This window comes from Chlamydotis macqueenii, chromosome 3 (genome assembly GCF_036417535.1).
Source record: "Chlamydotis macqueenii isolate bChlMac1 chromosome 3, bChlMac1.mat, whole genome shotgun sequence".
Lineage (NCBI taxonomy): Eukaryota > Metazoa > Chordata > Aves > Otidiformes > Otididae > Chlamydotis > Chlamydotis macqueenii.
The window spans coordinates 61,493,804-61,521,027 of record NC_141558.1 but is presented as its reverse complement, the minus strand read 5'-3'; the positions used below and the strand labels follow the sequence as shown (position 1 = coordinate 61,521,027).

General features: G+C 41.0%; 2 protein-coding genes across 4 annotated transcripts in view; one reads left to right on the top strand and one right to left on the bottom strand.

Annotated features, from left to right (window-relative positions):
• SLC2A12 (solute carrier family 2 member 12) overlaps window positions 1–2,365 on the top strand; it is a 30,281-nt gene extending 27,916 nt beyond the window's left edge. Inside the window, exons 4-5 of the mRNA XM_086744722.1 lie at window positions 560–692; window positions 2,067–2,365. Of these exons, the coding sequence (XP_086600848.1) occupies window positions 560–692; window positions 2,067–2,163 (230 nt within the window). The 3' untranslated portion in view covers window positions 2,164–2,365. The remainder of the gene's footprint in view (window positions 1–559; window positions 693–2,066) is intronic.
• A 5,935-nt stretch (window positions 2,366–8,300) lies between these two features.
• TBPL1 (TATA-box binding protein like 1) lies at window positions 8,301–23,118 on the bottom strand. 3 transcript variants are annotated; one of them, XM_086745068.1, is made up of 7 exons: window positions 22,968–23,106; window positions 16,210–16,396; window positions 15,501–15,583; window positions 14,523–14,586; window positions 12,677–12,780; window positions 12,483–12,577; window positions 8,301–9,551 (listed from the first exon to the last, which is right to left on the bottom strand). In XM_086745068.1, the coding sequence occupies exons 2-7, from the start codon at window positions 16,342–16,344 to the stop codon at window positions 9,481–9,483; spliced, it is 552 nt and encodes a 183-aa protein (XP_086601194.1). In that variant the 5' UTR covers window positions 16,345–16,396; window positions 22,968–23,106; the 3' UTR covers window positions 8,301–9,480. The 3 variants fall into 3 exon arrangements, with proteins under 3 accessions (XP_086601194.1, XP_086601196.1, XP_086601195.1); XM_086745070.1 differs by having other exon boundaries at window positions 8,301–8,796; XM_086745069.1 differs by lacking the exon at window positions 16,210–16,396 and having other exon boundaries at window positions 22,968–23,118.
• Window positions 23,119–27,224: the final 4,106 nt, after the last annotated feature.

The following is a 27,224-nucleotide window of genomic DNA, read 5'->3' as shown; positions in this document are numbered from 1 at the left end:
GGACGGCAGGCTCAGAAAACCACTAGCTCTTGGCTCGTCCCGTTTGGAATTCATGCTTTGATCCCTTTCTGGCCCACGACTCCCATGACTTGCAGTGGAAATGCTGGGAACTGACAGGCAGAGAGGATTAGCTGGAGACAACTGCAAGAGTGTGAAAAGTGCTCAGTTTTGCTCCATGAAAGAATTCACAACAAAACCAGATATCAGTGAAGATTCAAGCCGCTGGTAACCCTGGTGCCTTCACACAAACCAGTCACAAAGCGGCTCACTGTTTTCATCCAACGTGACCACAAACAAAATAAATAAATAGGTTTATGCCAAATGGGTCAATATGGGTTCTTCCATTTTCTTTTGTAAGGACTATTAGAAAAAGCCAAACCACTCCTTTTTTTTTTTTTTTCAAATTAGAGCCAGGCATAAATGAGTGAGCCAAGAATAACAGCCTAACTCCTTTCTACCTCTTCTTGTGCATTGGGGGTTGTATCCTACAAAAATATGGCAACATAAAAATCTTTGTAATATTTGAAAAATTAAAAAGGCATTTTTTTTTCCTTTGTAGAGCTTATTGGCTTGGCTTGGGTGTGTTTCATTTACACAATAATGAGCCTAGCATCCCTGGCTTTTGTTATTGTGTTTATACCAGAGACAAAAGGATGCTCTTTGGAGCAAATATCCACGGAACTAGCTAAACAGTAAGTACTGACTGTGTGACCACATCCCCTGGGTGCCAGAGGGACAAAACCTTTCGATGCCACATGCTAAAAAAGAAAAAAAACTCTATTTTTTTTTTTTTTTTCTGGAAAAATCAGATTCTCTTAAGGCATGAACATGATGATCTCAGTGGTCAAACAAACATTTTGTTGTTGTGGAAGGACTGGCCCAAAAGTGGTGGTGATTTCTCCTGTTGGAAATGCCTGCAGCCAGGTCTGGCCCCCAGCATGTTTGCTGACTGTCATTCTGGGAGAGGAGTGGAGCTGCATTCTCACATTTAGGGCTGTGTGTCTTGGCTTGCATGCAGAAAAAGGGAAGGAGAGAGGCCCTATCTCAAATACTTCAAAGCTCCATGTGAGTTGTGATAGCTGTTCTAGATAGGTATTTTTGTGTGTTTACTGAGTCCTGTGGCTCTGCAGACTTTATGAGCTCATTCTCGAAAAAGGTTTCTCCAGCGTGAGTTTTGTGTCCCCACCTCACCACATAAGAAGAGCAGTGAGAGAGCGCTCACTGTTGAAGTGAATGCCATGTTCCTTCTCCTTTAATATGACCCTTTCTGACTGGTTTTGTGTCTTTTGACTCTATTTTCTGATCCCTCAGAAACAGAGTAGCCCTTGGAATGACGTATGTTCAACAAACGTGGCACAGCAATCTGGAGAACAGAACTAAGCGGTGTGCTGGTGCACGTGCCGTGTACTCAGTCTGCAAATGCAGGTGGCATTGACCACAAATTAACTGGCAATTTTTACTATAAATTTGCTACTGCTCCCATTCTTTTTCGTTGCTTTTGGTTATTAAAAATTATTAAAAAAATAAATATCCCTGTTGGTTTTTGGTTGTTTTTTTTTTTTTTTTTTTTTAAATGCAGCACTCTCCGGATCCTTTCAAAGAGCTGCTCTGCAGCAGCCACTTTTTTTTTGACTCATCTCAGAAGTCAGCAGCATAATGAATAAAAGGATGAAGAAATGGCGGGGAAAACTATTTTGTGGACAACATTTTTGTAGGCCTGACGGCTGGGGGTGGGAGTCAGGCCTGCAGGCACGGGTACGAGCACCCAAACCGAAAAGCAGCCCCGCCCGTTTCTGGCAGCGGAAGTAGCGGCCAGGGCGGGAGGGCCGGCGGCCGCCGCGGGAGGCCCGTGCGGCGAGGGCGCCCCCGCGCGGGCAGGCGGGGAAGCGCCCCGGGGCCGGGGGGTGGCGGTGGTTTGGAGGGGTGCGGGCAGCCGGTACCGCTGTCCCGCCGGCCACCCCTGCCCTGAGTGGCAGGCGTACGTAGCAGGGAGAGCGCTCTGCCAGCTGGATGCCATGGCAAGCCTTCTTTTTCTAATTTTTTTTTTTTTTTAATTTCTTCTCCAGGAAATACGTGAAGAGCCCCTTGTGCTGGATGAGCCAGCGCAGGGAGAAACTGGTGCCGGTGAAACTTGCCAAGAGAGAGAAAGAGCAGCTCTACTAGACCCGGGGCGATCAAAGCAGCCTTCACCAAAAGACTGATCTACAAAAAAGAAAAGAAAAAAAAGATTTGGCGATGCTCACACCCTGATGGGACACGTGGTAACTTTATTATACACAAGATATTTTCTCTTTCGTTTCTTAGTAGAGCTTCTTTCCGTGGCAGTTTATAGCCACCATTAAAAATTGTTGTAGTTTATAACTGACTGGAAATCTAGGCTCCATTTGTTTCAAACCACCATTCCTCACCTCACCTCCCCTGTGGTTACTCACCTCTCGCATACAGGAGGTGAATGGAAATTGGAATGTTGGGCACAATTTTAGTCATCTGTATTCAACAAGAGTTCGGCCTGGAAAAGGCACGAAGAACGGTGGTGCCAAGGAGGACAAGTCTCTCAGGGGATGCCCCCCAAAGACAGGCCTGTTTAGCCAAGCAAAAGAGGGGCTGAAAAGAGTTAGCAGCTCTCTGTCTGTACCTTAGGGAAGACAACGCTACTACAGAGCAAAAATGGACAGCTGGGGAGGGTAAAGGATGAAGTTAGTGCACAACAACCAGGTATGAACTGTTTACAAATTAAGTTAGGCTTCAGCTTAACAGGACTTGAAAAAGGATCTTGTTCATCAGAACTTAATTGTTTATAAGACAGAGCATGCTCAGCTTGTAAGAGGAACTTGACATACAGTTTCCTGGGAGGACCAGGATTCAGTGACCTAAGAAATACTCCTCAGAAAACATAGAAAAATTGTTTAATGGGGGGACACTTGTATAACCAATTAGTCCAGATTGCAGACGGCCTTACAGAAGAGGAGGTAGGATTTCTTTAGCTTCCCAGTCCCAGGAAAGTTGGAAGCTGGAGGGACCAGACTTGATGCCAAAATCATTTTATTTCTCAACACAAGGCACACTAGACTTTGACTTTTGGATTCAGAAAGTGAGAATTGTGTGGTGTAGGGCAGCACAAAGGGAGTTCAGAATCCGTAATTGTTGGAAATCATAAATTACGTCAAGTTCTTGGTTATTGCTTAACAAGCGTGTCCTGAAGTACTCAAAAAGCCTCTACAAAGGGTTATCTATATGGCTCCCATAAAAGAATGTGGGTCTTTTTTTTCTTAGACAGTTAATAGATGTTGTTAGATTGAGCAGTAGATAAATATTTATTAGCAGATAAATAAACGGTTCCTTGTGTAAAGAAAAAAACATGCTTGAAAAGCATGTTGGCCATTTCAGCAGCCACACAGCGGCATTTCTTCCAGCATTTAATTGAGGAAGCAAGACTGACACTGTCAGCTGGAGTGCAGATACTACTTTGAACTAAGCACATGATCCCACTTTTTTTTTTTTGCTGTCTCGTAGCGTTAAAACCACCTGGCTGCCCTGCACTGAAGGAACAGTAACTTACTGATCTAGGTAAAAGTTTTACTTCTGAGCAGAGTGGATCAGTTCTGATCAGATTCTCACATGGTCACACTTCTAGACACTGACATTGTACATTTATAGGAGCATGTCTATTCAGGACAGCGAGCGTGTGTTCAAAACCCAAAAAGAAACTACTGCAGCAAGGAAATGATGTGCCAGAAGTCACTGGAAATGTAGCTACCTCAGGATGGGAACCTACTGGCCAAATCTGTATCACAACTTTCCTGCATTGTAAGCTTTAAGGGAACCAATACCAAAACCCTGTTGGACTTTTGGTACACAGCTCAGGTAAGGAGTTATCGCACTGCAGGATTTTTAATTATGCAGATTCCATGTCGTCGAAAACAAGCAAAACTCTGAATTGCTAGGCCACTGGCTAGCTGGTCAGCTGATGGTTGCCTTTTTTTTCCTGTCCTGATCCTGCAGCCAGCAGTCCTTGCAATAACCTCACGGGTGACATGAGACAGGGTTGTTTTCAGGGATGTTTGTGACAGTATGCATAAGGCTCAGCAAGATGCAGGTTTTTTTGCATACACAGCATACCAAAGATTAAGTAAAATCTTCTCATAAGGGTCCACTTGAGCCCTTTTGACAAAAGGTATAAGCAAGGAGAGACCAAGCACACCCAGGACTCATGGACAGACAGTGGGGCTGTGCACCTGAGATGCAGGTGACTCAAACGGAAGGCCCCATCAGAAGCAGTAAGCTCGAAAGCCTTTTACTCTCATTTCCTACAGGGAATCATAGAATAGTTTAAGTTGGAGGGACCTTTAATGGTCATCCAGTCCAACCCCCCTGCAAGAAGCAGGGACATCTCCAACCAGATCAGGTTGCTCAGAGCCCCATCCAACCTGGCCTTGAATGTTTCCAGGGATGGGGCATCCACCACCTCTCTGGGCAACCTGCTCCACTGTTCCACCATCCTCATGGTAAAAACAGCAGGAATTGGCAAAGGCAAGAACTTCTACAAATAGAAAAAAAAGATGCAAAATGCATTAGAGCTCAGCCACATAAAAGTTTCAAAGCAGCATGAAAGAGGGAGAGCTGGAGAACTGAGTTTGGAGCAGTGGGAGATATGTCATTGATGAGGAGGGCACGTGGAATGCAAGGGCAGGCGAAGACAGAGGTTGACTGTGGCAGTGGGGGGAAAGGGGCAGCTGAAGTTTTTAAGCATGGATGTTTCACGCATAGAAGTTTGAATTTTTTACCTTAAATTTTCACGCTTAACTTGGAGGTGTGAAGAATTCAAGAACCAGAACGTAGCCAAAACCTACAAGATTTTGTGGGGGGTATTTTTTTTTTGTTTTTTTTTGTTTTGTTTTGTTTTTTAAGTTTTATTTGGAATGCTTAGTTCACATCCTGATTTTTGCACTTTTGGGATCAGCTCACATTGTGATGCACAGCCTGAATTTCATTTTTTTTTTTTAACCATAGTATGCTCAAGCAAAGAATACTTTTGAAAAATATCAATGCCTCCTTGCTAGAGAAAACATCACATTCTATTAGTGAAATGGAAAGAATAATAAAATATGGGATACATGGCTGGTGCCATGTGTTGCCTAATGAGTACATGTCAAGCCTGGAAGCCTGGCAAGCATTTGTTGAAGAAAAGCAAAAGATCTAGAGGAACTTCTCAAGTGCCAGCAAAGGGCTGCAAGCTGGACCTGCTAATACTGTAAAGCTTTTTTTCTTAGATCAACAATGATATTTTATTTTTATAAAACCTACAAATTCCACTATCAGTTATGAACACTTGTAAAACAATCTTGTTCAAAAAATAGAATCTGAACTCACCATTTTCTGTGTTTCTGCATGTTAGTATCTTCCTCAATTTTTTCGCATTGCTGTCTACCGAAACCTCTCCGCCTGCTTCATGTTTAGGCTGGAGGACGGTTATCAGTATCATGTGTTCCACTAAATCAGCTTTGAAATAGGAAAAATTAAGGTGATTCTAGGTAGTCTTCCAAATACACTGTTAGTTTATCAACATCATTCTTATACTAACAAATGCCTGAGATCAAATCAAGTGAAAGAATGTATTTTTAGTAAGACTATCTTGCAGGAAATTAATCCACTTCTTGATCTGTGACTTTACCAAGTAGTGGATTACCCACATTTCCAACAGCATCCCCATTTGCTGGGGTTGGGACTGTTTTCTGATAGTTGCCTCTAGATAGGAGACCTTTGCACATGCAACCCAAGCCCATACTGGCTTACAGTTTCTCTTATATCACATTCAGTGAAAGCAACTTCTGCGAAATTTTCCTCAGCATTGCAGCTTCCCAAACAAACCTCTGCTGTAATAAATTTTGTGAGTGTTCTTACCAAAATAAATTTAACTCAAAAAATACCACAGAAATTGCCCCCCCCCCCCCCCACCTTGCAGGGTTTGGGTTTATTGTGAGCTCTTTCCCCATGCACACCTATTTAGTGCAGAAACAGGTAAGTAAAAATACCGTATTTCTGAAGAAGGCAGAGTTCCAACACTGGTTTAACTGCAGAGACCCTAATAACTTCAGATACCTCCAAAAAGTGATGCTGCTCATAGTCAAGGGCTTTTTAAGTCATTATAGCTATAGTCTTAACTGTAGTCCTACAGACTTAGCCCTGTATAGCCCTGTAAATGTAGCCCTACTTGTACTCATCTTTTTTAACAAAGCCTGCATATTTGATGACATGGGACTGGCAGTCACAACCTCATCAACTACAAACATACAAGAGAAAAAACAAATTGCATCCCTGGATCTCTGAAGCACTCCACAAAAAAAATTTGTCCCATATCTAAAATTATTTAGTATCTTCATTAATGGACTGGATTACAGAACAGAATATGCTTATGAAGTTTGCAGGCTATACTAAGCTGGGAGAGACTGGGTTGGAATTCAGAGCTTCGCATATCTGTGAGCAGGGTCTGAAAAAAGCAGGATACAAAGCATAAGTGCAAATTTCTCTGGTAACGCTAACTGCAACTCAGAGAATGGTAAAACGGAGCTAGAAACTGCAGGAAAAGATCTAGTGGCTATGACAACTCACAAGCTAGCAATGAGTCAGTCATCATTCTACTGCAAAAAGGAGCCATTAGTAGGTTGTATAAATAGAATCAAGCCTTCCCTCTAAGGAACGTGAAATAAACTTTTTATGGTGCTGCTAGTGCCCCAGCTGAGCACTGTGCAGTGTTTTGCATGGGATCCACCTGAAGAATCCAGGGACAGAAGAACAGTGCTCTCGAAAACACGGTCACTGAGGAAGAGCTGATCCATGGACAGTAAGAGTAATCTAAACCACCGCTCCTCATGCTGGAGACAAGAGCTAGCACACTGGGGCATGCTGTCTGGCCTGGGGTCCACATCGTGACTGCAGGAGTCGATAGCGAGAGCCGTGGTGGAGGCAGCACAACACAGCAAAGGGAGGAAAAAAACAACTTGTGAAAATGGGGAAGGGCAGGGTGCATATATGCATGCATGTAGAAATAAGCAGCAGCAGCACGGCTTATTCCAGACTGAGGCAGGGATCTGCTGATTTAGAGCAGTGCTGGGGAAGACAGTGATATCCCTGAGTATAAGCATGCGCTGCCAAATGCCATTCATCATCAGAGATTTTAAAGTGTATTTGCCACAAACAGTTTGAGGCTCCATTGGAGCTAGAAGGATAGGTGTGCACACATTTCAAGCAATCTTTTATTTGCTATTATTCTCTTTCTCGGTACTACCCTGCGAGTTTAGTAGTGTGCTTTTGAGCTCCTTTATGGATCATTATGAAGGCCTCAAACCGCTAGCCTGGATCTAAGCAGTGGTTCAAAAGAAACAGTTCCCGTTTTAATACATTGCAGCTTATTCTTACCTTTCATTTTTGTTCTAACAGTCAGATTTCATACTATGTGACAGTGCTAACAAAAAAGCAAAATGTTCCTCTTTCTCCATGGATAAATATAGCAGACACATATGCTTGATAAAAGCTCCAGAATTTCACTGGTAGCACTCAAGTACTTGGCAATTTGCTCCAAAAGAAAAAGAGGCAAGCCTAATCTAAGACAGCTAGTGTAGCTATAATGGCCAAGTCCTCATTCATCAGTTTAGGACTACACTTTGTTCCTGGAAAATCCATTACAATTTTGTTCATTGTTCAAACACCTTCTGCTTTTTCTTGTTAAAATTGTAGTAATAATACACTAGTGTTCCCTAATGGTGATTTGTCCATGGCTCTCTCTGACTTTTCACAAAATCCTCATTAGTCTCAGGAGTGCAGAGGTCCGCATTATCTTCCCTACAAACTGGAAAGCCTGAATAGAGCAAGCATCCCTTTCCCTGGTCTTTATCATGAGTTCTGTGACTGTTGAACTCAAGTTAGTACACGGCTGTAAGTCCTCTCTCTCCTACCTACACTGAGCTTAAAAGGGCTTTTATGAATAAATCACTCAAGGCTCGTAGCAAACTGTTGCTTCTTTTTGTTTGCCTGTGCTATTTGTTCCTTTCCATAATTTCTGTATGAAGTCACTACAGACAGCTCCAACTTCTATACCAGCCCCTCAGGCAGATTAAATACATTATGCTAGGCATTTGCTTCTTCAGGATACTCTTCCACCTTTCTTTTGCAGCTGTGACTTCTGGTACAGCAACAGTTCATGGTTTACTATTTTTAGCACGCACTAAGACTGTATATTACCTGCAGCACACCATCATATCGTTACATTGCTCTTCAGTGAGATAGGGAAAAAAAGACATACATACATTTATACATATTTATTGTAGCTTTTTAAAAGTAGCATTTGCAGTTCCTTTTAAGCATTCACCTCTCCTCTGTTTCAAATGTGCACTTATTGAGAGAAACATCTACTGGCTTCCAAGTCCAAGATTAATACCAATAATAATACATGCCTGAATCAAGCTTCATTGCTTGTTGGCAGCTCCTGTCATGAAAATATTATACAGTAAGAAGAGTCTAGAAAAGGTCTGTGTTAATCATTCAGCAATAGGCTGGGGCTGGATTAGCGTGGCCATACCATCTTCTCGAGCTGAAGCATAATAACACTTTCCCGAAAAGCTGAAGCTCCTGTAGCAACTTTTTTTCCTTTTGCATCCAGTAGGTGGACAAGGCAGTTGGTTTTTCTACAGTGGCTTCTTTAGTTGATGGGATTTCCTCATCATCTGTAGGAAAGCACTTGCAGATCTTTATATTTAGAAATGTCTTCTCTTCATGTAACAGCAAGAGAATACTTGAAGTCTGGCATGTAGATAGGAGAATTGGGAACAAACCAAATTTCATTCTCGGATAAACATACGTAACTACTATAGATTTCAATCTAACCCACACACAAAGTTTTACACATAATACAAATAGAAACAGAAGGTATCAGCAAAAGACTATCCTTACATGGTTTCAAATTAATTTGCAGCTATACAATTTTAACTGTAATAGAAAAAGGGAAAGGAATATAACAGAGCAGGTATGAAGGGAAATACTTTCCAAACTTTTATTTGTGCACATTCATCAGGTGAAAAAGGTAACTTTTACAGCTTCTTTGGTGCCCAATATTCAGCATAAAAAAATGTAAAAGACTATTCACAAATAAAACACAAGCTCAAACTAAAAAAAAAAGTTTTAAAGGTAGTGCACATCGTGACAGCTTTGCGTATGAACACACAGAAATTACTGCAAAAATAAATAGAATGTCTTTTTAAAAGCAGCAATTTCATATCTTGTAAACTTCTGTTTTTACAATACAGCACTGTTAAGAGTAAAATCCAAAAGAACTGGAGTTTATACTGTGGCCATGAGCAAGTAAAAGAGTCTGTATTCCTCTGCTATGGTTGGTCCAGTTTTCTTTTTTGCTTCTAGTCCAATGTGCAGCAGTCTTTAAAGGTGCTTGGTTAGGGAACCTAACCATCAAGTGGTGAATTATAAAATTTATTTCCTGCTTTCAAACACGAATGGGTAAATCTGTTCCACAGCACTGGCAACAGCCTTTATGTTTGGCCCTGAGACATAATTAAAAAAAAAAAAAAAAAAGGCAGTAGAAGAGAAAAATTAGGGAATCAGAAATTAAAACAACAATAGTATCTTTTAAGTAAACTCAATATTTTTAGCTACCACAACTTTATACTGTAGACAAAAATAATTTCTCCTCCATTTCTCCCAACTTAATATGGTGTTCCTCTGATCACTTTTACTTCCAAGAAAAGACTCTAGCATGGAATCTATAAGATGTTCTACACTGGTCAATGTCTAGACCACAAATAAATAATACTGTCATTTAATTTCATAACAACTTGGGTGCTTTTCAATTTACTGACTTAAACAGTGAGCCCAGAGAAGACGACAGAAGTTGAGTGTAAGAGGTAAAAAATACTTTTACTTATGCTAATCTTCTAGGAATTTGTATTACTCAAAGCCTAGCCACTTTTATACCTTTTAAAAAAATCTACCAACAAAAAAAGCCTACTGCTAAATAATGCTGGCTTTAACCCAAGTATGTTTCAAGCAAGATTATTTTATGTTTGAAAATTACAGACTATTACTTTCTAGTCTGGATTTTGCAAGTAGCTCCACCACTGACCTTAGGACAAAACTGGCAAGCCAGGAAATGGTTAGTGTCTCAGCGTGAAGCATCTGAAGGTTATCTAACAATATTTATAAGAATGTGGGGAAAGAAAAGAATGAGCTAGTGATGCTTTCTAATGGTACTAAACAATTTTATGCAATGAACAATTAAGACCACAAATAACTGAGCAGTAACATGCCAGAAGAAATTAATCCTGGATAGAAGTCTGGTGATGCAGATAAATGAAAACAGCAATTTATCACGTGCTTTGATGCCTGTGAACTCAGTGCTTTTTACCTCACTTTTGAAGTCTAAAGTTTCTTCCAAGTATAGAGAACTATTCAAAATAGTTCCCAAATATCATAAACAGCTTCTTTAAGTTCTAAATTACTTAAGTGATTCTGGAAATATTGTTTTAATTTACATGCTCAGTGGGAAGAAAATGGAATGGAATAGGAACCTTCCTGTATTTTGAAACTTGCCAAGTTAAGCACTCGCCTAAAACAAGCCTGGTGAAAGACACCTGCCTTCTGTGCAGATCCCGCACCTTCCTTAAATGTGTCTGCTATTATAGAAATGCAAATACTAGAGAAAGCCTTCATAAAGCAAGAATATGAGTAGGCAAATAATTCTTGTAAAAAATGCTACTCCCTGTAAGGTTGAAGAGATGGAAAAACTGGATCATCATTGCAGAGAGTATAAAAGAAGAAAAAAAAAAAACAAAAACAAAAACCCCAAACAGCCCTCTCATCGCTTATTTTGGAGGAAGAAAAATTAGTATTTCTTCCTATTACATATCAGTTATTTTTATTTTCCTTTCTCAATGTAACTCTAAGTCTTCTTATACTTGTCTCATTAAAAATCTCCACCTTCCCGTTTTTTAATAACATTTCTAATTACGTATCTCAAATAAAAGTCTTTTAGTTTCAAGACAAGTACTAGTACTACAGGAATATGAATGGTCAAAACAAGTCTCATCTGAATGCACTTCAGAGAGTATAGTAAGGTTGAAAAGTAATTCCAGACATTTTTAGAGCAAGAAGCCCAAGACTGGACTTTTTTTTCCTACAAGAAAAGCCTAGGCAAGATAGAAGCCTTCAAAACCAACAGACGTCTGAGATATTTCAAATTCACTGTAACAAAGGAACCAGAAGCAAGTAAAACTTTGATGTTTACCGTATTTGCCTTCATATTTGAAAGGACAATTCTGGAAATAGGGAAGTGATTTTGTCTCACATATGGAGTAATAATAATCTTACAGAAAGGCTAAATCTCATTAGGAGGCTGACAAGACAGGCTGAGAGTCTTTTACTGCTGCAGTGATACTCAAGCTTCTTATTCATTTTAAATTTAGTTTCTAGTTTTGGCTAGAGCAGTTGCTCTGTCCAGAACATATACTGCAATCTTGAAATACTTTTTAGCCCTGTATTTTCAGATTGCTAAATCTGATGGAATCTGGCTTCTTTAAAAAACACTTCTCCCGATATCTTATGAGAAATGTTCCCTATAAAGCCTAGGTATTTTTTAATGACTCAAGATGTGAAAATAAAAATCCCTACCCAACTTCTGATACCAGCAGCTGAGCTCTAACAATCACAAGACAGAATTCCCGCTAAAGTGATATCAAGTGATGTTTTTTGGTTCTGTATCATTTTAATAGGCATTCTCTGGGGGGGGGGAAAAAAAAAAAAAAAAAAAAAAATAATCTCTTCTCTGGAAACTTGTGGCGGACACCTCACAAGCAAACCTAACAAAGAATGGAAAATTAAAATTAGGAAAAGAGGAAAAAACATGGCATGGCATCTCCAGGACCCAGGACAATCACATCTCTGATTACAAAGGAAAAATCACTGATGCTTGTGATTCACGTGATGATTTTCTCTCAGTTGGGCTTTAACAGAAGAGAGCACAAGTTTGAAGAACTGCAAGTATTGGTCAGCTTGAGTTATGCCAAAATGCTATGCTGTCCTATACATCTCCGTAAGTCTCCAGTTTGAAAACATATATTTAGAAAGGGATGTTAATGCTACATGCAGTGTCGTTTATAGCAGTACGAAGACAAAAAAGAGGAAGAAAATTCAAATATTTAAATAAACAACAAATATCTGCATTCTCAAGTCCTATTTCACTATTGTTTTTATAAAAAACAGATTATGCACATTGAAAATAGTTTTTGAGCTTACCAAAAATAACACTTTCTCTACAACTCTTCTGACACTTTCACTCAAAAACAAACTAGGTGCTAGCACTGCTAAACAAAATCCCTTCAATCTTTTGACTGTTTTAAATTTCTTCCTTCCCTAAACCTACTGGCCCTAAAGTTAAACATTCCCAGACAGTTAAATATTTATTTTTGACATCAAAATACCTGTAACTGTGATACTGCCTGTGGAAAAAATCTGTAAGGTAGCTCTGAGAGTTTTTATTCTGTAACACACGGCAGGATGAAGTTCTGGTTCGTAACTAGAAAACAAAATAAAAGGTAAAAAGATAGATATAGAACAGAAAATGAAAAGCTTAAGAAGTATACCAAGACTATAATTCTTTAAAATCCTACCATACCTCGCATGAGGTCTGTTATTCTTCGTAAATTCTGGCAACCTGATCTCAAAGGGCATGTTGCACACTGCTAAAACATTCACAACTTTAAAATCTGTGAAAATTACCTTTTCAAAAGAGAGGAAAAAAAAGACATTAGAAATTCAGTTTACAGTGAGGCAGATGTATGGGTCACAAAAAAAAAAAGTTAAAAGAATACTAATTACAATTTTTTTAATGATATTTCAAAATTAAAGCCTTGTGATTGATGCATTTCTAATAGGAACCTAAACAGTACTTAAAGGACTCAAATAGCTTACCTTATCCTTCTATGGTACAGTAACTGTTGAACTCGACACTTCACAGTTGTATTATACGGTTATAGTATAGTTTGAGACACAGGAACAACTCATATTGCTGTACTATAAACACCTCCAAATTGAAAATAAACTAAATATCTCATGGAACATCCAAATAAGCAGAGAAAAAGCTTAAATTTAATTGTTACGAGACTCTTACGCAATTAGAAAACTTCTTTAATGTCTTGTTGCTATACACCTTTTTTATTAAAGCTAAGAATAAGAAAAAAGATGAAAATTGTTTTGTTTCCAGTCTCCAGTGGCCAGTATGGCAAGCTGTTTTTCTACTCCATTACTTTCTCAAATCCAGCTCAAACTACTGGCTTTCAGTTTTTCTTTACCACAGTCATCTTAGATGACAATTAAATAGCCAACAGACAATTCCTAAACAAACAAATGCACTGCTGAGAAGGCAGCGTTGGCAAGATCACTGAAGAAGCTTTTGTTCATTTTCGGAGATTGCTTAAACTTCAAATGACCATTCCTCAGTCAAAATGTTTAAGGATGCTACCAGCAGAAGCAACTTATCCTTACAAAAGGTCAACTATCAAGTTAATCTTCAAAATATATTCCACTTAAACTGCTAACTTTATTATAAAGCTTGGTGTGCCCACTCTGGAAGCACCGTTCACCTCTTAATGTTCCATTCCTACTTTAAGAAGTTGAGTCTAATGTACACATTTGTAACAGTCTAACTTCTGCTTGGGTCTGACGCAGCATTACTGGGACAGCCTGTCACCCACTGCCTTTATCTACTGCAATCAAAGGCAGCCTCTCCCTGCACAAGGACAGCCACTGTGTCTATTTAATTGTCTGTCTGTAAACTGAAACTGCAGGTAAACAACAAAACTGACTACTAGGAAGTTTTAGAGTGGTAAAACCGTGTAATTTTCAGTCATTCACACTGCTTGTTTTCAACCTTTACTATGAAATGTAAGTGGTGTTTTTGACTGGTAATGTTAACCCAAATCCAGGAGGAAAAGAGAAGAGGAGCTCATGTCCCAACTATTTTATATGGCTCATTTCCTGATGTGCAACCTGACAGTGCAGACTTTTCTTCCCCTCTTTTTAATTAAAGAGGCTCAAACTTGCCCTTAACAAGATGGGCATGTATCTGCTATTCCATCAGAAACAAGGGAAAATTATGTTCAAACAACAGATAGGTTTATACTCTTCAGCATGCTTTCCAATTCAGCATGCTTTCCAAATCTTTCAAGATATTGTAAATTCTATCTAAAACATCTGTGGGTGGTTCATTTATTAAACAAAGTTTGTTGTTCATTAGCCAGTGAAGAAGCACTACTCTGAGCTGCCAAATGAAACTAAAACCCACAAAATAAAACAGCTTCTCTTTAACCAACACCTGGAAAAATCTATGCAGACACAAATGGGGCATCTGAGTGAAAACATGCTCACTACTAAATTGTTATACTCCGTCATCTTTGTTTCTTTCTAAAAAATGGACTACAAGCATTGTTTGAGTCATACAAGTCCTTTTCCATTAGAATTACCTGAAAACCTAGTTTCTGTAGACTACGAGCTAATCGTCTGGCACCAAGTTTAGCCTCTTCTTCACTGCAAATGAGAAAGAAAAAAATTTAGCATTAACAGAAACAGAGTATATATTTGTGTGCACACATACCACAATAGCTACTCAGACTACAGAATGAACCGTTATGTAGCACATGAATCATGATCACATGGATAGCCTTCATTTCATCCTACTGTACATATTACATTTTAACTATCTAGGTATGGATATTTAATGGAGTCCTTACGGATAGACTAATGGAGTCCTTTATGCCTTATTTGAAGAGCATCTTGGCACTTGGATTCAGCTGAAGTGGGAGACATATTTTGATCATACGTGATTCTGAATACTCTTAAGAGACAAATATGTTCATGAGTAGTCTGGAGTTAACATCCTGAACAATCATCTTCCATTTTGAGGCAGAGATCATACACAGAAAGTATGCAAATCTACTGTTGTACCTTATCCTTACTCAACAATACAGAAATATTGTAACGGAACTCAGCTGTTAAGATTTGAGTGAGTCTCAGATGCATCTGAACTGTGTCTGCTTTTGCTTCTTTCCATTCCCTCCACACTGTATAACTTGATTAAATTCAGGTGGGTTTTCATGAAAGATTATGAGATACCCACCAAAAAAGGTCATCCCTTCCCAACTTTCAAGTTCTGGCTAAAACATAGAATTCTTGGAGTTCTCAAATGAAACCTCTAGGATTTTCTTCATAAAGTAGCTTTCTCTGCTGCTTTCCCAGAAGGCTGAACTGCTGTTGCTTAACATTTCAACTCAGTCTGAGGCAGACACTTCACATAAAAATCCTCCTCCCAAATACATAGCTTGGCAAGGATCTACATCTGACCCAGTGTGAGTGAAGTACTGCCTCTTGCCATCTTATTCATTTACAACATTATATTTTAAAATACTCAAGATTTTACAGGTACAGAATCTTCATGAACTCACCTTGTGGCTCCTGTGCAAATTACTTTTCCTGAGGACCAAATTGTGGCCGTAATCCTAGGCTTCCTAAGCTTCATTAACACTTTCTAAAAGGAAAAATAAAAGGGAAAGAACTGGGAATTAGTGATAGTTCAATTTCATAGTGGAAAAAAAAATATAAAAATCAACCGTTAGACAAATCAACTGTTACACTAAAAATACTCCCTTTATTTTTTAGAGTCTTAAACTGTTCCTTCATCTCTTTCAGTAATTAAAAAAACAAGCTCCTGAGAAAAGCAAAAGAAGTGTGGAATATCTCAGCCAGTGATTCAGTGTTCACAAAACAGATTAAATGAAGCAGAAAGCCACGAGCATTGTACTGTTTTTTCTTCTTATTACAGTGACTCCCACATTGCTGACTCCTTATCAGGACATATTTTCTTGACAAAACCACCAAATTTTGATAGGCAAAGCAGACCCTGAGGTGTAAGAGGTCTCATCATATACCTTATACCCAATATTCACCTCATTAGCTGCAGTCTTCTGAGACAGTATTTACTGACTTCCCTTACTATACATTTAGTGTATGACAGACTAAACCCCTATCAAGGCAGAAATACAGAAATAAAACTATGCTTTTCTCTATCCATCATACACAGATATCAGACACAAGAATGTTTAGCTCAAGGAACATTCGTATATACAGATAGCTGAGGTATATTGAATCTCTTACCCCAACGTCACGCTTGTATATCACATTTGCTCCCTCTAATGCGATCTTCCTCAAGTTTAAATGACATCTTGTTCTAAAAACACACACTACATTTGTGATTAAAATGTCCAATGCAACATCACTGTCCGCATCCATTGGGATGATTTACAACTCAGTTTTCCCACCAGCTCACCACGAAGATCACATCCTGAGAAATGAAAATGGTAAAATTAATAGGCAATTTTCTACTGGTATCGTTAACACCATCGTATACATCCGTCCCTTAAAGGAGACAAGAAGCAGAAGTGACTACACTCTGACTCATTTAAGTTAACTGTGTGTGTCTGCATCCTGTATGCTAGAAAACAAGAGGTTACTTGTTTGAAGCCATGTTACCAGACTTAATAGAAATAAAGTGTGCATACATATAAACACGTACATATGAAAAAATATTTAAACTTGCCAGTTAAATATGTTAAAACTCTTACCAACTATATCAGGACACAATAAAGATTACTGGAACTTTTTCCATAGCTCCAGCGGATAATCTTTCCTCAGCTCATTTGAGGATATCATTAGACACCTCAGGAAAATGCACTTCTCTGACTGCTGAGGTTGATAATTCTGAACAGCACGACGTTCGTGTTGGAACGGATGAGTCTGCCAAATAACTCTGAACTAACACGGGTTACACAAACTGCAGTCTGTAGACAGCCTGCTACCACAGCTTTCCCATCTTCATCCAGCACTCTTGGCCTATTTCTCCCAATATAACAGGATAATGTGAACTATACAAAATGTCCTGGTGGCAGCAACAGTCTGGGCTGAGCCTCAGTGGTCTCTCACCCCTTTCTGCCCTGCCCCCAGGAACCACCATAGAATGACTGTATTGTACACACAGAGTAAAATCAAGTGTTTTTGAGGAAAAGCATGAGTAACTGTGAAGGCACAGGAGGGCTGTCTAGTGCACACACAGTAAACGTAAGGTAGCCAGGACTCATCCAGTCTGCCCATGCACACTGAAGGTGATGCTCCTAACACACCTCAACCCAGGGAGGAGGATGATTAGATGGGGAGTTGGGCTACTGCTCGAGTCCAGCCCAGGACTGCCTGACATCTCTTCTGTAAGCACACCAAAGCCAAGACAGCGGACATCTCAAATCTCAGGTGAAGTATTGTTGTAGTTCAGTTTGGGGAAAGAAGAGGAGAAAAGAGCACGAACATTAGTATATAGCGAGAAGGATTTATATCAAAAGATTGTGGTTCATTAAGGAATTTTTCTTTGTAGAAGAATGTACAAATCTTAGTTTTACTGCAAGAGAAATAGCTTAAGTAGACCATAGCCTAAGAAACAGAGGGAGTATTATCTTGATCCATTTATCTAAAATGTTAGTAGTATTTTATCAAAGGGAACATAACAGAAAGCAAGGAGCAAAATAAAAGAAAAATAGTCAAGAGATATTAAATGCTCTACATGGTCATTGCCACGGAAGAAGCAGGAGCCTATGCATCAAGAACAACAATACCTGTAACAGACTGTAATGCATTTATATAACTTTAAATGTTTTGGCCTTATGTTCCATATCAGAAATCTTCAAGATACAAAATTAATGTTATTCTCAGCATTTTCATCTGACCATGACTTCTAAACATCATGCCATAGCCTCTAATCTAGAACTCACTCAAGGTGTACCTTTGACTACAACTCACTGACAATACCAAAGTCAAATTACCAGGCAGATATGCATAATGTACTGGATCAACTGCTGTGATGGTTGCTGCTTCTACTGTGCAGCTTGTTCCAAGCTGAAAGAATTATTCTGTAATTGTTGGCTTGTCCAATATAAGAAAAGACAAGATGGGTGATAACACAGAAAAGAGATGAAGAAACAGCAAGAGAAAACCAGAAAAACCAAAGGCTATGTGTGGGGGCGGAGGGGAAGCAGGCAAGAAGAGAACAAACAGTAACTAATTAGTATTCCTGGATCCTTTTTTAAAAAAAAAAAAAAAAAAACAAAAAAACACCACCCAAAAATATATGAATCCTCCAAGTTATAAATGACTTATCCCATCTGGTTTTGATGGACTACTACAGATTGGGTTAGCAATTTACAGCACCGGATCCGAAGATAGCACATGTGCAGATTTTGAATGGCATGCATGCAGGGCCAGCACAGAGCAAGGAGCTGGAACCCGTGGCGTCTTCAGAGAGGCATTTGTTTTACACCCTGGCTCCAACTCCTGACTCTCGCTGAGTTCACTTACTGGAACCCAGAAACAACTGCTGTATAAGAAAACAGGATACCTCCAATCAGCAGTGTCTCCCAATTATCAGCAAGTTTTTACTGGCACCCTCAATCTCTACATTCTGAAACAATTAACACCATCACACATAACACCCTTTAAAGGCTGCTAACCTCTTAGCAAACCATAATATCATACTGTACGGTAACATCGCCATAAAACTCTGATGGCTTGTCTTAAACAGATCCGGGGAGAAAAGTCACATGCTCATTCAGAACAAAGGAAAAACTGGTTGAAAGAGAGGCAAATTACAATTTAAAAGGAAAAGATCCATCATTAAAGGAAGATCTACAGGAAAAAAAGAACATTAATAGGCTGTGGAGCTGTCAGTAAGGACGCTTTCAGCAATTATGGTGTATCTTAGAAGTACAATCTACTTGCATAGATTCTAATGAGAGAAAAATTACACATTACAGTAGTGTGCCCCCATTTTCATTAGTCATGTTGTGAAAGTTCAAGACAACAGATATTTAGGGAGGAGCTTTTAAATCTGAAATTTAATTTAAGCTGTAGCTAATATTCTAGACTATGTTTTGTGACATTCAGTTAAAAACGGACATAATTTCTTATGGAAGCAGAATCTGAATACAGTGTAAAAATACCAAAAACTACCTTTATTCTGCTTAAGTGTTAATTGATCTAACAGAAGCTCTCTCACTGTTAAACTTCTAACTCAAGTATTTAACATTTCAAATGTTAATTGCCAAGTTTTTATCCTCTGTATTGAGAAAACTCTACTTGCTGCTGCTAAATACGACCTGTGTTCTTTCAGAACCTGTATCTAAGTGTCAACAACTTTGAATACACCCATACCCACTTAGTATACAAATACAATCAATGTTAACCTCTTCCAAGATATGGTTTAGAAATACTGGGCAAATTAAAATATTTCCAGACTTGGATACTTCTGTCTAAGCAGTGAGGGAGCATAAGCTATTACAATCTCTGCCTTAAGCATTCATTTTAATGTCTCACACTGTACTGACAACAAAGAAAAACATGTAGAGAAAAGATGTCCTGATACCTTTCTTTGGGAAATCTCAAAGAAATCCAAATTCATAGGAACCATGTGAACAGAAACAAGCTAAATGTTTTTTTAAAAATAGTAATACATGCACTATACAAAAAAAAAAAAAAAAACCACCCTGAAAAACATGTTTACAAAAAAGATGTAACAGTGTAGAAAGAAAGAAAAGAAAAGATTCTTATTTACACAATTCTCCAGCAGCAGGTCTAGCTGGAACACAAGAGTCCTAAACAACATTCTGATCCTCTTCTTTTCCAGTTTTCTCTTGTCTTCTGTGCTACTGATACACACTCCTGTATCCCCGCTGCATAGCCCTGACCCATTGCCCAAACCTGAATTTCTGCATTTCTGTCTCTTATCTGCAAAATGGGGGAAAGAATGCTTCCATGGTTTTAGAAATATATTTTGAGATCAAGCAACAGCCTTACATATAAGCCTGTTACTATTCCATATTTATGCAGTTACACTTGCAGAACAGAGGGACTGAGTAGAAATCAAACATCTGGTTCTTTCCAGTTCTGGATTTGCAAATGCCTCAGTTGATTTTACTGAGCTCAGCTTCAGTTTTGCTTATTAATTTTGCCCAAAGGTTCTCTCATCTGAACCTTAGAATTCTGGTAGCTTAAACCTCATTTCTAAAATTATGTTTTGATAGCTAATGCTAATTTAACAATAGGCTAAAATTGAAAATAAAATCATTTACTTATCTATATGTGCAGCACTTCTTTTAAATTATGTATTTCACTGAGCCTTCTCCAGTCCAAAAAACTAGCCAACTTTTTATTTCAAGTTCTCTTACACGACTGTAACATCATCTACCCCGAAAGAGGAAAAGTTTACGTGCATCCCTGCAGAAGTTTGTATTAATTTATTTTATCACGGAAATTTTAAAAATTTGTTCTTTCTTTTCAACATAGATTAGAGAGATACATCTGGAATATTACCCCAAGAAGAAACAAAGAGGAAGGAGAAAAAAAAAAAGTAGATAGGTAAAGCATGATAAGGAACACAAAAACAACAACAAAAGTTAACTCAAGGATATTTGACACTGTGAAATAATGTATTCTACCCTGAAACTAGAGAAACTTCACAGAATAAGAAATACTTCGGAGGAAGGAACAAGCACTCAAGTTCTTAAACAAAGCATTACCCGTACATCCCCACTTAGGACTACGGCCATACTATTTTAGATACTATATAAACACACATGAAGACAGACACCCTGCACTGAAATCTTACAATCTAAAAGAAGCCAATCTTCAAAAAGTTCCAAACCAATCAACACCATCATCATCAAAGAGAGAGGAAAGACACTTGGAATGAGGTATATAAACAAAGTATTATTTTAAGCTTTTGGCTATCTTTGATCCAAGAAACTTGGAGCTATAAAGGTAGATGGGGGGGGGGGTAATCTAACAAGGGTTATGTTAACAGCAGAACAGTTTTTTAAACACCTTTTTCATTAGCAGCCCAAGTATAAGCAGCAACTTCTACTGGTTATTTTTAACCTTCCTCCAAAGCATTTAACGAACTCAGTAACCCCACAAACAGTTCCAACAGCCCAGCTGAAGGGATATCTGCCACTACTGCACCAGTAGGCATTTGTCAAACTAATGCTTGAAAAGCATTTTTGAAGAAGTTAACAGAAACCTCCACATGAGGTTTCCATATGAGAACAGAGAACACAAACTAAAGCCCATTGGGAATGAGGAAAGTCGATTACATCCTTCCTCTGCGTTTTTTAAGATTTGTGTTCAGCCCCCTCATGTCCATATGAAATGCTGGATGTGACAGACCTCTGAAATTTGTTTGAATTCTTTGATATGATACAGTCACAGTGGCAGGTGAATGACTCCTCAGAACTGAGCAACACAGCTACTACTGTCTGTGTAGAAAATCCTCTGATCCAAACAATGTACCTAGTTACAGCCGCTGAGCTGGTGGGTGAGCTTTCACTTTTTATTTTCTCTAGTGGCAAGTTAAATTGTCCCTAAAGCAAAAGGCCATCTTGAAGCTAATATTCTCACTTTTCAAGATTTGTGCAGTCACGACTATTTCCTACAGAATGGAACAAATATATTTTCGAGAAGAAAATTTCCAAACACGCATAAAGCCAGTGTCAAAGTAGGGTTTGGTCCAATTAGACCAATGCACAGAATGATGATATCAACTGTACTGTAAGCCAGTAGGACACAAATGCCCAGTCCTGCTGTCAAAGCTTTTGGATAAGCCTAATGCATCACCCTGGACCTGAGGTCCTCCAATACAAATCCAGTTGCAGGAATAAAGCCAAACAGCTTATAGAACAAGACCAGGAAGCAAATTTTTAAATAATTAATTAACAGGTCCTTTTCCTCAAATCTTTCTCATCAAAAGGGCCCGTTCACATGCCAAGTGAGATTCGTCGGCATCCAATTTTGTGCCATCTCTCCCTTATAACATCCAGTAATACTCGAATGCCAAGCATCAACAGCAAATCCTTTAGGTCTTTACGATATGTGGAAAATTGTCACAAGTATAACAAAAGTCCGAACTGACAGGTTAGCTGGCCATTCCAACTTGACAAAAACTTGTAAGAAAAATAAAAATCCATTTTGCTGTTATGAAATATTGTAACACAACAGGTAAGCCTCTCACCCCCCACCCCATCAAACATTTACTATCTGCGCATCTCGACTGAGGAAACAGGCATACTCCTCTTATTCCCACAGCTGGGAACCTCCCTCAAAGCCCTACACATGCCACTGTCACAACACTCACGTTTACAAATAACTGTTTGTTTTTTTTTTTTGCCCACCTTTTCAACCCCAGCCGAAAACTTCTCCGGCCAGCCCAGCAGAAACAAAGCGCGGGCAGGAGGCGGCCTCGCCACGCCGGCCTCCGCCGGGTTGTGCCCGCGCTGCGTTACCGGCAGCGGCGCCGGCCAGCGCTGCAGGGGCCGGGGCTGTTACAAAGCCCTCGGGGCCGCGCACGCTATTTCGGGGACTGGGGGGGAGGGTGGGGGGGGGGTGGGTGGGGAGGCGAACCGGTGCCCCTTGGGGGAGCCTCGTCGGTTGCCAGGGAACCGGCCGTTCTGTTTTCCCTGGGAAAGCGGGGGGGGGGGGACGCTGTGCCCCCTTACCCTCCCAGACACGGCGGCCCCAGCCACGCACCGCCCGCCCCAGGGGGGAACGGCCCCGCGGCAGCAGGAGCGGGCAGGGCCGCGGCGAGGAGCAGGGGGAGGCCCCGCGCCGCTTCCCTCAGCGGGAAGGGACGGGGGGAACCCGGGGGGGGAGGGAGGGAGGGAGGGAAAGCGAGGGAGGGGGCCAACGATCGGCAGAGCCGCGTCCCCCCAGGCAGGGGCTGCGGGTCCCGCCGGGCCTCGGCGGCGGGGGGGGGGGGGGGGGGGCGGGGAGAGAGGAGTAAGGAGGAGGAGGAACGCGGCCCGTCGGCGAGCGGCAGCCGTTACCGTGCGGGCGGTGGGGCGGTCGGGGCGGAGCGGGGTGCCGGTTGCTAGGCGCCCCGCCGCTGGCGCCCGGCGGCGTTCCGGGTCCTGGGCCGACTCCCCGCGACAATAAACATCCCCCAGCGCCGCGGGCATAGACGCGGCGCCGGCTAGAGTGGCCGCCGGAAGTCACGGCGGCGGGAGGGGAAGAAGGGGGGAAAGGGGGCCGCGCTAGCCGCGCACTTCCGCTTTACGTCTGCCGGCCCCTGAGGCGCGGCGGGCTGGGGGCGGTGGCAGCGGCAGCGCCGCGGGCGGGGACGGCGGGCGGTGGCTCACGTCCGCCCCGCCCCGGCCTCGTCGGGCGGTTTAGCCGTTGTGAAAGGCTGCTGAGCCGCTGCGTTGCCTCAGAGGCCCCTAGGGCGCTGCCGAGGCCGAGCAGCCGGCGGGGAGTTGTTCTGGTGCTGTTTTTCTGGCTGTGCAGCGGGAGGGCCTGCCTGCACCCCTGGGGCCGGTGGGCCCGTGGTACGCGGCTTTTGGCCAGCGGACACAGGCTTGATCCCAACCGCGTCGTCTGAGGTAGCACCTTTACCAGCAGACCGGCAGGAGGTCTGATCCCGTTTGCAGATCAGGTGGTGTGAGCGCTCACGGCCCGTTTCTGTGAGGCTGCTCGGCCTCAGACCTCCTCAGCTTGCGACACACACCTCGCTCGCTGGCTCGGCTGCTCCACCTGTGCTCTCTGACCGAGCCGAGTGCTCTTGACACAACCCCACAATCTTCAGGCCTCACAGCAACTATATGCTGCCACTACTGCTGCTGCACGCGTGTCTGTTGCATCGTAGCAGGATTCTGGCCACTGCCTTTTGTCTAACAAATGCTTTAAAGATTTTTTTTCATCATAGAATGGCTTGGGTTGGAAGGGACCTTTGAAAGTCATCTAATCCAACCCCCCTGCAACGAGCAGGGACATTTTAAAGGTTTTTTGGTACTGAAAGGATAGTCCATAGCAGTAAACTGTGGTACTGACCCTTGGTGTGTGGGCAGACTACTGACTCCAAGTGAAACAACGATACGAACAGGTGACTGAGAAGCCTCAAATAGTCCCGGAGGACTGTGTGGTCCTCACCTTTTTTTTTTTTTTTGTGTGTGTGTGTGGTTTTAATGTTAAAATTACTAAAGTAAGACTACTGCTTTGCACTCTTCCAATATGCAGTGTGTTTAATCCTTGCAAAGCGGCTAGGTGGTGCACGCTTTGAGAGGAGACAGAAGGGAATATGAGGACACAGTGGGGGTGGCTGGGATGGCACTGGTTCTTTTTGCCTAGGACAGTTCTCCAAATTTGGCACTGTTCCACCTCTCCCGTCTGTAGCGAGTAGAGCCTCTGATGAAGCCTTTCAGCTATACTTACATATTCTCATGGAAGAACCGTTTGTTGTGCTTCACTTGGGAACCCCGGAACAAATGAGTGTGGCTGCAGTGTGGGCAATTACGGACCCAGCACCCAGACTGAAGAATGAGAGAAAGTTGTCAGGTTGAGTTTAGGTTCTGTTTATAAAGACACATCAGTCTTTACGTGAAAAGTATGTATATTTATATGTGTGTAGTGCAAAGTATTCACTGGACTGAGTTTTTTTTTTTTTTTAATTGAGGTTCTGTAATGATGTACATTCCGTGTCTGAAGTGATAGCAGAATAGCTTCAGTTAGGATAGAGAGAACAGTATGAAATTTACATTTTGAAGCCTTCAGAGTTGGGATGTTTTTCTCTGCTAGATTAAATTTAATCCTTAAAATACATTACTAGGTTCACTTGTCAAGAATAATTATTTCAGATTCTCACTTCAGATCAGGGGCGGGTACGTTAGTGCCCGTGTAGCTCGTTAATGCCGGTTTGGCTTCCCCGTTAGCAGGCCGGGTTCACAGCAGCGTGCGAGAGCGCTGCCACCCTGCGGCTTCTTACAGAAACGGATCCACCGCGTCGAGGTGATGGTGGTCAAGCGAGGAAAGACTTTGGAGACGGATTCTGAGTTTAGAGCTACTGTTAGCACAGTTCAGTAACTCTGCGCGGGATCTCCAGCATTTTTATGGAGTGCCTTAAGGCTGTTTTAATTCTTTATGGGCTCCATCCGAAAGGCTCATTACAGTTAACACTGCTAATGTGGGGTAGATTGTTATTATGTCTTCTCCTTGACAGTTCTTTGCAGGTTCTATATAGTTGTATCACAACGGATGCTGATTTCTTTTTTTTTTTTTTTAATAGCATAGGCAGGTTGTGCAGAACAGCTTTATAAATCCTGTTTTTGCTTGAGTTCTGACTGAGCTTCTGGTTTGTTTTTTTTTTTTAGCATACTTACAGAGATCTACATAAATTCAACACAAATGCCTTCTAGCAAATACACATCCACATGCTTGCTCTTTTCAGGCTATAACTTTTTCTAGCAGGTGTTCCACAGAAATGTGCAGTCATCACTGGACATTAAGAATTTTTTTTTTACTGATGAAGAGATGAATGCTTACCATTTCAAAGTTTTGGCTGCTTTGTCAGCCTAAGCTTTTCCTGTTTAGACTAGGACATGTTCTGAAGATTGCATCTTTAAATACATATTTGCAAAATGCATAAATATATGCAAGTAGTTATGATGACATTAACATGGAATGTGGATAGGATGATTGGGCACCTACCTAATTTGACATGTAAGTTTATCAGTTGTGCTTGCAGTTTCATGCTGCACCTAAAGAGTTACAAAACTGGTTATTCTGTCCTTATGTTCTCCCTCTCCTGGTCTCCATCTCTCCATGCAACTCTAACTTGGTTTCGTGGCTTCCTCCACTAGTATGACTGAGATGCTACGGATTTCCCACCTGCAGGAATTGTGTCCTCATCTGCCTCTTTCTATTGCATGTTCTCACTTCACAGATGCTGTACTGACATCAAACAGGGAAGGCACAGAGGCCATTTTTGACACTGTCAGTTCCTCACTACGTGATTTCATTTTCCTATGCCTTTGTTTCTCAGTCCCTTATTTGGGAAGTAAGGAGGAGATGGAGATGCAAGGAGGCTGTTTCCTGTGCTTGGACATTCTGCAGAGTGGAATTGTGAGCTGTTTGGGACCATCAGTACTGTTTGGGCGCAGTAACCATAAGGATAACCGAACGTTAGCACACTGCACATATTTTTGTTCTGTAATTACAGCAGTAAGAGTCAACAAAAACCCAATGTCATGTTGTTATTCAGATCTAACTGCAGGTTTCTGTCAAAAAAAAAAAAAGCAGCTCATCAAACTGAAGCAAATGCTTGGTTATCTGGATTTTTGCAGTTTTGCAGGATTAATTTTCAGTCAGATAAGATCCAGTGCAAGGCAGACTGTGGGAAAGTGCAGGGTGGAGGAAAGAAAAACGGACGGCCCCTTGAGGCAACCCACAGTGAAGGCTAGATGAAGAGTTTTCTACAGCTGCGTTTTAAGTATTGCGGGCTCTGTGCAGAAGACTACGTTGAAGTATTTGTGTTCGATGAGGAGGTACCTAGGAGCAACCCGTGTCTCACACATTCATGGCATTTTGTGGAATGGTCATCAGCTACACGCATATGATACTGCAGGTTAATTATGAGACATCTCCCAGGCTGGCAGCCAGCAGGGAACGAGCTTAACCTTATGGCAAGAGATCAGTCAGGGAGGGAATCCTTTGCTTCAGGGCTTAGTTTATCATGTGAAACTGTAAACTCAAATGTGCCTTCTCACAGTTCTCCGGTGATGAGTATGATAACTCATGCCAGGACTATTGAACTGTTACCTCCCTGCCCTAAGTGGTACTTCAACCAGCTCTGCAATATTCATTCTGCTTAATTTTATAATATATATTATTTTATATATTTGTATTTATATTTAAAAATAAATATAGAATCATAGAATAGTTTGGGTTGATACAGATGTAGATACTATTAACATAGAGCTGCTTGGCAATGGCAAGAAAGATACTCTGAGAGCACGTCAAGTTTTGGTGTCAAGGAACTCACAACTCAGGTAGAAAAGGTACTGCAGAGCTTAGTAGAGTTGGGAAAAAATGAACAGGGTATTTTGATGTCATAATTTAGGAGATAATGTTTAAATCTCGGTTTATGTTTGTTCTTGAACTTGGTCTCTTGCTTCTAGTGACCTCTAGTCTTAATATATTTGTTACGAGATACAAATTGCAAAGAGGGTCCTCACTAAGAATTTTTGGCCTGTAAAAGAAGACAGCAGGTTGATCTAGAAAATAAGTAAGAGGAGCATGAGTCTGAGGTGAGA